Here is a 9236-nt window from a genome sequence, read left to right on the forward strand (position 1 = left end):
AATAGGAACAGACGTCATCCTCACCAAAATCAACCAGCACATGAGCATGCAGCAGGAGAAGAGAAGAAAAGGATGGACAGGTAGTTTCTCTTTTTAATGCTTGTGGAGTGTGAGTCAGAAGAAACCATGAGAAGTTTGTTCTGGCAGTCAGTGACCACACAGCTAGCTCGACCATGCTACGTGCATTAAGATCATGCAGTTCGGCTGTAGTGTAACGCTGAGGGTGAAACCCTGCAGCAGGGGTGTATCCTGGGTGTAACCTGGTTTTAACTCTCGGTTCTGTTCCTTTTCAGAACAGTTTTTTGATTAACGATTCTGAACATCAACAGTTTTTACACCAGTTTTATACAATTAAACAGCTGCTTGGTTTAAATCAAATAAAAAATTATACGCTTTTTTATTATAGCGATTAAATCGAGTAATTTATTAAATTGGCACAAATTAAATTGATGAAATTTTCTATTTGTTGGAATCCATTTGTGTGATACAGATGTGTGTATATACATGTGTGTGCTTATACACATCTGTATTACACAAAGGGGATCTATTATTACACAACGTGTGTGTGTTTTACACTCAATATGAACATTTCTAAAGATCTGATCTACTGAACTGTTGTATTTCTTTCAGCAGACTTTAAGAAACGCCTTCACTCATTAGTATGTTCCCCCCTTGACCACAACACACTGTGTTTCTTCCCCAAACTCACAGTCGGCTGTAGCGTTAGGATTTTCAGCTGAACATATGGTTGTTGGTGTTACATGTGGAATAGAAGAACCTGAGTGTCCTTCACAGAGCCTTAAGCTCCTCTGGGGAACTGGAACTGGAGCCTCCTAGATCATCAGTGTCTGGTCTTTTGTACCGTGCCCGAAATCTACTGAAAAGCCCTGGGAGCTTATTAAAGCATGCAATGAGAGAATATCTGGAATTTCTGTTCCAGGCATATGTGGGTGAGATGTTCAGGAGTCAGGGGTGCTCATACCGTGGCCATGTATTGTGTAGAACGTGATCTATTTTCTGATCTAATTGGAGCTTTTTCCACACGCAGGTCTCGACACTGTAAGCCTCTGGACCCGCACTTTGCATATCCCCTCCCGAAGAATTTCTACGGCTCCGATGACTTCGCTAACGACGAACTGCCTCAGCACGGCTGCATAGACTTTGGGCATGGGGGTGAAGCCCAGAGGCCTCGCGGTTCTCCAGGGGAGGACCACGGGGCACAGCCTGTCTTCAGCACCAGGAAGGCGAAAAGGAAGTTATGGAAGAAGCGATCGAAAGCTCTGAAGGCTGCATATAAAGCTCAGGCAGCGTTGGGTCTCCACAGCACAGGTGGCACTGACGACATCACAACCGAGAAGGTGCACAAGAAGCTTTTGTTCTTCAAGTACTTTCAAATCTAAAGCAACTACTTGAACACGCAAGAAAATAATTGTTGGTCACACACTCCGAACGGAGAGGCGGGGGGTTGGGTGACGTCACTCAGTAAGGAGAACTGAACCTGAATTAAAATTATGAATGGATCATAGTGTAGTCTGTAGTGTGAAAGAGGTGAGGAAGGGTGTACATCTTTAGTGGTGGTCCACTTCATGCAGCTCCCTCTGGAGGAAAAACAAATTCACTACAACTATTTCTTTCTCAATGTTCCTAAACTGTATATGAGATTAAAAAAGTTACTCAAATTGAGAGCAGAGAGACATAAAACCAGAGATAAACAAGCAAATAAGCTGCCTCACATGAAAATGCCTCAATGCTAATAAAAGTAGAAAAAGGGCAGCTACATGATTTGTCTTAAAAACCACTGAAGACTCTTTTAGCTTTAGATGACCTTTTGGACCTTTGGGGTTTATTGCATGAGGCGGGGTTCACCCTTGACAGGCTGTCAGTCCATTGCAGGACACACACACACACACACACACACACACACACACACACACAATGGTTAATTTGGGAACACCAATTAGACTAATCTGCATGTCTTTGGATTGTGAGAGGAACCCACCAAGCACAGGGAGAACATGCAAAACTCCATGCACACAAACCCGAAGCAGAAATTGAACCCCCCGACCCTGGAGGTGCAAACTTACTGAGAGTCACATTCGAGTCTTTTCACATAAACTGAGGTGATTAAGTGAAGAATCTTGTGATACAAATGATAATAGGAACATTAGAGTTATAATAAATCACTACTTTGGATACTGAAGTACATTTGAAGGTAAAAACTTTAAAAACTCTACATGCTCTGAGTACTTCATCCACCTCTGGTTGTTATGGTAACCGGGGAGGTTATGAGTCTGTATGTCTACACTAATAATAATGAATCACGAGCAGAATTCTATTTACTGTTAGGGAGTGAAATGAGAGAGAGAGAGAGAGAGAGAGATATGCGGTTCTGAATGTTCTGAACGAATCATGTGTGTCTGGGCCGTTCCTCCACCTCCTGGGCTTTCACTCCTGCAGTTCTGACTCCACACGTGAACATTACAGGTTTTAAAACGACGTCACAAGTGGATTAAATTGAGGATCTGATATTAAAGCAGCAGGTCCCCCCGGAGCAAGAAGGGAAGAAGAGGAGGGACGGGCCGACCGACGCCGACGAGCCCAAGTTTAAAATCGCCAAGACCTCGTGCGAGTCCACAGGCGACCACAAGGGTGCAGAACTTCTGCCTTTAGTCTTTCTCTTTCTTTCTCTTCGGAGTAGTTTACGTTTATTTACGTGTTCTGATTTTTTTTCCAAAGATTCAGCGAACAAGGCGGAACAACCCGAGAGAGCTGCAGCTCGAACTGTAAGTTCCACCTTTTTTACTTCTCTTTTGTTAATAGAACTGTGAAGATGCAGAAGATCCATCTGGACACTTCAGGGGTTCATTTAAGGACATTTAAGTCCTCTGTGTAAAAGTTGAACAAAGCTGAAGAAATGAAATGCAGAGTCTTAATGATATAAAACAATCGTTTTAAAAAGTTTGAAATAGAATTCGCTGCATACACGCGATCGCCAAAAGTATTGGGACACCTGCCATTTCCACCCATATGTGGTTGCAGACACATCATTTTATCAGACATGCAGATCTTCCATAATCAGTGATTCATCATGTGGCTCTCTCCAGGTCTCTATCTCAGGAGCTGAAGGACTAAATAATGGTGAGCATTCTTCTTCTTCATGTTGTTCTCCTAAAATCCTCCTCTTTAAATGCACTATATATCCAGACTCTTCATCTGCTGTGTGTTTTAGAGGAGCTCCCTCAGCTCAAAATCAAGTTTCAGAACAAGAAGGTCCAACCCTCAGACAATGGTACCATCCTGCACCTTCCAGATTGACCAAAAATGAATATTTATAGTATATAACAATTAAAATCCATTAATATTCATTTTCTAGAGCTTTTCAAAGAGAACATTTTTCTTGTTTTGCTGTTAAGGTGCAGGAAGTCATGCTGAGGAGATCCATGAGAAGGTAACCCCTGTCCCAGTAGGTTTGGAAGAAACCAAAAGTATTGGGACACCTGCCATTTTCAGCCATATTAAAGTTGCAGACACATCATTGTATCAGACATGCAGATCTTCTAATCAGTGATTCAGCACCTTCATCACCTGATTTCTAAATATTTAAGAAATTATCACTTTTTAATCTCAAAGGTCCATAATGTCCCCAAAATCAGAAGACCAGTGTAACTGACTGATATCTTTTTTCTGTCCAGGCCTCCAAATCTGCAGCTGTAAGAGAAAGCTATAGTGAGCATGCAGCTGTTTTTAATCCACTTATTCATCTGTCGATATATCCATATACGCTACTTGTTTATAAATCCACTGATCCTGCACTACTTCTTCTACAGCTTCCTATAAAAAAGTTGATCCTCAACAAAGGAGGCAAAGTAATGAGCATTCAGGAACCAGGACTGGCCACGGTACATCACCCTCACCTCAACACCCTACAGTTAGTCACATCAGCTACATCACATTCCTGCTCACATAATAATAATACAGCAGCAACTAATGATTTTATTTTTAAATCATCGATTAATCGGACGATAATTATTCCGATTAATCAGATAAAAAATGCACTTTTTTAAGAAGCTGTTTTGCTTATTATAACAATATAAAACTCTAATCAGGGTATTTATGTATAAAAGTGTACTTTAAACCATCTAAATATTGAGTTGAACTTTCTTTAGATTTGATATTTTAAAGTGAACGAGGGAACAAATTCACTCACGCTGGTTTGTTTCTTACTGTGGAAAAAAAAAAACAGCATTTGAGTATGAAAGGTGACACAATTTGTGTAAATCAATTTATTTTTATTGATAATTGCAGCAGATGGCGAGTTGACCACCATTCTTTAAATAATCAATATCAAATATGATAAAACATTGTTTTGACCATTTTTGTAAAAAAAAAAAAAACGCTGATATTTTGTTTAATTGTGATGATATAAGAATCTAGAATTTATTACATTTTGTATAATAATGAAATAATAAATGCATAAATGAAATATATAAACAGGATTCATAAAAAAAATAAAGGTAAAAATATACATTGGTGTACAAAAGCATAACAGAATCTATAACGGCGTTTCGGCGAGAACCAATTTATTCAAGATTATTAGTGATTTTATCGATTAGTTGTTGCTGCTCTGCATAATGATGAATTCTTATCATTTCCCCCACAGAGAGGAATCCTAAAAAGAAGGCCAAAAAGAAGAACCAGACCTACTTTTGGAACCCAGGAATGAAGATCACAGCCCAGAGGTCAGCTCCAGCTCCAGCTCCAGAGCAATTGTTCAATGTTCAGTACCTTCTTCTGTCTTTATTTTATTTCTATTAAACCATTTGACTGACCATCTTTTCCACGTGTAAACTGGTCACCAGGGTAGCTTTTGTATGCTCGGTGTGCAAGTTCCACTCGTTCTACAGAAAAAAGTTGGCAGAACATTTGGAAAGCACATTCCACAAAGAACACTTCAAGTTCCTGTTGGAGCACCTCTCTGAACCGACTGTGAACTTCCTGCAGGTACGATGCTAATCACTACCACCAAGGAACAGAGCCAGTTAACTGCATTAACAGTGTGTAAATAACCAGTTAACTGTGTGTAAATAACCAGTTAACTGTGTGTAAATAACCAGTTAACTGCACTAACTGTGTGTAAATAACCAGTTAACTGTGTGTAAATAACCAGTTAACTGTGTGTAAATAACCAGTTAACTGCACTAACAGCCTGTAAATAACCAGTTGACTGCACTAACAGTGTGTAAATAACCAGTTAACTGTGTGTAAATAACCAGTTAACTGCACTAACAGCCTGTAAATAACCAGTTGACTGCACTAACAGTGTGTAAATAACCAGTAAACTGTGTGTAAATAACCAGTTAACTGCACTAACAGTGTGTAAATAACCAGTTAACTGTGTGTAAATAACCAGTTAACTGTGTGTAAATAACCAGTTAACTGCACTAACAGCCTGTAAATAACCAGTTAACTGCACTAACTGTGTGTAAATAACCAGTTAACTGCACTAACAGCCTGTAAATAACCAGTTAACTGCACTAACTGTGTGTAAATAACCAGTTAACTGCACCAACAGTGTGTAAATAACCAGTTAACTGTGTGTAAATAACCAGTTAACTGTGTGTAAATAACCAGTTAACTGCACTAACTGTGTGTAAATAACCAGTTAACTGTGTGTAAATAACCAGTTAACTGCACTAACAGCCTGTAAATAACCAGTTAACTGCACTAACTGTGTGTAAATAACCAGTTGACTGCACTAACAGTGTGTAAATAACCAGTTAACTGTGTGTAAATAACCAGTTAACTGCACTAACAGTGTTCAAATAACCAGTTAACTGCACTAACAGCCTGTAAATAACCAGTTAACTGCACTAACAGTCTGTAAATAACCAGTTAACTGTGTAAATAACCAGTTAACTGCACTAACAGTGTGTAAATAACCAGTAAACTGTGTGTAAATAACCAGTTAACTGCACTAACAGCCTGAAAATAACCAGTTAACTGCACTAACAGCCTGAAAATAACCAGTTAACTGTACTAACAGTGTCTAAATAACCAGTTAACTGTACTAACAGTGTGTGTATGTTTTGAGTCACACACTGTCCTGAATAGTTGGATGATGTTGTCCATTGTACCATTGAGAAAGTCACTGGAAACAGTGAGGAAAAGTGTTCATGTTTTAAAATATTGTCTTACATCCTGTTCTTTGTGTGTGTGTGTGTGTGTGTGTGTGTGTGTGTCTACAGGGACATTTCAAGAAGAGGCAAAACAATGTTGAGAATTTCATTAGTCATCTACAGAATCACCGGGAGACCCTCTGTCAGCTGTATGAAGATCGGGACCTGACTCGAGGTTTCTGACTAATTCCAGCTTCCTCTGCCTCTGCTTCAGTTACTGCAAGTTGTCTTATCGTGTGTGTGTGTGTGTGTGTGTGTGTGTGTGTGTGTAGACATCAGCATGGAGAACTTCATTAGGAAGGCGGAAGCAGCTCACTGTGTAGCGTGTAACATGTACATACCCATGGTGCATCAATTGATTCAGAAACACCTCAAGTCCCCTGAGCATAATCAAAACTGCAGGGTATACACACACACACACACACACACACACACACACACACACCACACGGTTAAATAAGTAACCTAATGCACTCATACAGTATGTGTTGCTGATCTGCGTTCCGTTAAGCCTAATGGTGTATGTTTTCACGTGTTCTTGAAGATGATGATGGTGGAGTCTAAACAGATGGGGCTGTCCATTGCCCAGCGCATCCTCAGTGAAAGATTTATGAAGAAGAAATTGAAGTTGTACCTCAAGGTGAGGTGTGTCAGGTTCTTGTATATCAGCTGGGGGTTAAAAACATGATGGTCCATGTCATATTGTCAGTAAAGGATTTATTTTTTGGATAAAGAACAGACCTTCAATGCTCTAAACCATAAATGCATTCCAGGACGCCATGGTGACCAATAAGCCTGAAGTGAACCAGGAAGTTCCCAATGCAGTACCAGATATGATGAGCCAAGACGCTTTCTGTGACCAGGTGTCCAAAGCTTCAGAGGCAGTCAGAAACAGGAAAGACCAAGTGGAGCCATTCTGTGAACAGGTGATCAACACTGAAGAAGAACCAGGAGAACGGAAAGACCAACAGGTGGAGCCATTCTGTGAACAGGTGATCAACACTGAAGAAGAACCAGGAGAACGGAAAGACCAACAGGTGGAGCCATTTTGTGAACGGGTGATCAACGCTGAAGAAGAACCAGGTGAACGGAAAGACCAACAGGTGGAGCCATTTTGTGAACGGGTGATCAACGCTGAAGAAGAACCAGGAGAACAGAAAGACCAAGTGGTGGAGCCATTCTTTGAACGAGTGATCAATGCTGATGAAGAACCAGGAGAACGGAAAGACCAAGAGGTGGAGCCATTCTGTGAACAGGGAATTGAGGCTGAAGAGACAGTGCGAGAACCAGAAAACCAAGAGGTGGCAACATCATCTGAAGGCATGATCACAGCTACAGAGGCAGTGATGAACAGGAGGGAGCAACAAGCAGTGCCAATGTGGGAAGAGTCAAATCCAGCTGTAGTGCCAAAAAGGAATGAAGACGTTCAAGAGAAACCTGAAAGACAAGACCTGGCACAGTTGCTCTTCAGCTTGCTTGATGAAGAGGAAGACATGGAAGGGGTGGAGTTAGGAGAGGAAGAACAGGAGGAGAATGAATACCTTTAGGAGGCAGAAGTTTTGACCCGTTGTTGGTCTCTTGGCTTTTCGGTTCAGATTCTGTTGCCTGGAGCGATTTGAACTCTTGGATCTTATGTGAGTTTAAGTTGACGTTATGTTTGTATCATTTATAAATAGTCATTAAAAACCCCTATTCTTCTTTTGTTTACACGAACACTTTCACACCAAACTGGTGCTGCTCTCAAGTCTGATGCCTTTCAGCACTTCACCACCATCAAACCAGCAGTTTGTGCAATCACATCGCTCACCAGGAGGTGGTGCTATTGTGTCAGACAATTTCAGCAACAAGCCATGAATAATTTATATTGTTATGAATATTACTATTTAAAAATGTTAAATATAGTAATAAATAAATGCTCAGAACGGGACACAGACCATTAACAGGCACTGGCAAAAGCACACCTGGCTGTGTCTTTGTGCTGTCGATGTGGAAAACATCTTCAGAACAGCTGGAACGACGTCAGCAGTGGTGTTCACAGGAAATTTATTCCGTTGTGGGAACGAAATAGGAACGTTTCCTCGATTTCTTCATTCTGTATGATGACAGTAGCTTCATCTAGAGCCTGGATTTATTGGATCATAGGGTTTGGTGATCAAGCACACCTGCACTATATATTTATTAGTGATTATAAAGACACTAAGAATTCAAACAAAACCACTGAATTGTACATTACATGTAAATATGAAGGATGTGATATGAGTTAATAGTTACAATAATACAAATGAATAAAAGCTGAAGTAAATATTGATTTTGTCACTGTTTTTAAGCTACTATTTTAAAGCATGAAGACATTTTTTTCCAAGAACATAAGTGACCACAGATTGGTGGTTGCTGCAGACTGGGTTTGTTCACTACTTCATTGTGTTAATAAAAATGTTGACATGACGCTCGTAAGCACTGGCCAACAATGGCCTCCATGTGGCACTGGAGTGTTCTATGGGTCACAGCCCACCTTTGGTCATGGTTCTTCTGAATCCAATCGTGCCACCTGATCCCCAGTAGGGTTCAAGACATCCAAAAAGAACACCGAACGGTCAAACATCTGCATCCTTACTAAGACTAGACCTTCCTGATTTATGATTTTATGTTACAGTTCGATCCCCGGTCAGGGAACCAACCCCAGCCATTAGGGTTGCACAAGCCAGGTCACTCTTGGTGCCAGTCCCAAGCCCGGATTAATGGGGAGAGTTGCGTTAGGAAGGACATCCAGCGTAAAAACACACCAAATCCAACATGCGGCTCACGAATACGGATGATCAGCTGTGGCGCCCCCTAACGGGAGAAACCGAAAGAAAGTTTTTACAGAAAACATCTGTAAATGATCAATACCGTCGTGTTCATTTCTGTGATGCATTCAATTAGAATGAAAATTTTTCTTTAAAGTTTATTAAATAGGAAAATAAATACATAATCAGTACTTTAATGATCCAATGTATGTAATGTAAATGTTTTATTATTAATTAAAAATGGAATTTAATGTATTTGTAAATGTTACCTTCA

The 9236-nt window shown here is 40.3% G+C and overlaps 1 protein-coding gene across 3 annotated transcripts in view; it reads left to right on the forward strand.

Annotated features, from left to right (window-relative positions):
• The window catches only part of LOC124378002 (A-kinase anchor protein 8-like), a 9344-nt gene extending 860 nt beyond the window's left edge, over positions 1-8484 (forward strand). For 2 of the 3 annotated variants that reach the window (XM_046837444.1, XM_046837445.1), the window contains exons 2-16: positions 1-80; positions 1049-1358; positions 2535-2649; positions 2737-2783; positions 3105-3138; positions 3230-3289; positions 3414-3448; positions 3693-3726; positions 3828-3899; positions 4661-4739; positions 4860-5001; positions 6246-6351; positions 6449-6579; positions 6721-6816; positions 6950-8484. The exon at positions 1-80 is cut by the window's left edge and continues 70 nt beyond it. In XM_046837444.1, coding sequence (XP_046693400.1) covers positions 73-80; positions 1049-1358; positions 2535-2649; positions 2737-2783; positions 3105-3138; positions 3230-3289; positions 3414-3448; positions 3693-3726; positions 3828-3899; positions 4661-4739; positions 4860-5001; positions 6246-6351; positions 6449-6579; positions 6721-6816; positions 6950-7723 — 2043 coding nt within the window. In that variant the 5' untranslated portion in view covers positions 1-72 and the 3' untranslated portion in view covers positions 7724-8484. The remainder of the gene's footprint in view (positions 81-1048; positions 1359-2534; positions 2650-2736; positions 2784-3104; positions 3139-3229; positions 3290-3413; positions 3449-3692; positions 3727-3827; positions 3900-4660; positions 4740-4859; positions 5002-6245; positions 6352-6448; positions 6580-6720; positions 6817-6949) is intronic. The other variant, XM_046837446.1, reaches the window with a different exon arrangement.
• The last annotated feature ends 752 nt before the right edge of the window (positions 8485-9236 follow it).

Source organism: Silurus meridionalis, chromosome 24 (genome assembly GCF_014805685.1).
Source record: "Silurus meridionalis isolate SWU-2019-XX chromosome 24, ASM1480568v1, whole genome shotgun sequence".
NCBI lineage: Eukaryota > Metazoa > Chordata > Actinopteri > Siluriformes > Siluridae > Silurus > Silurus meridionalis.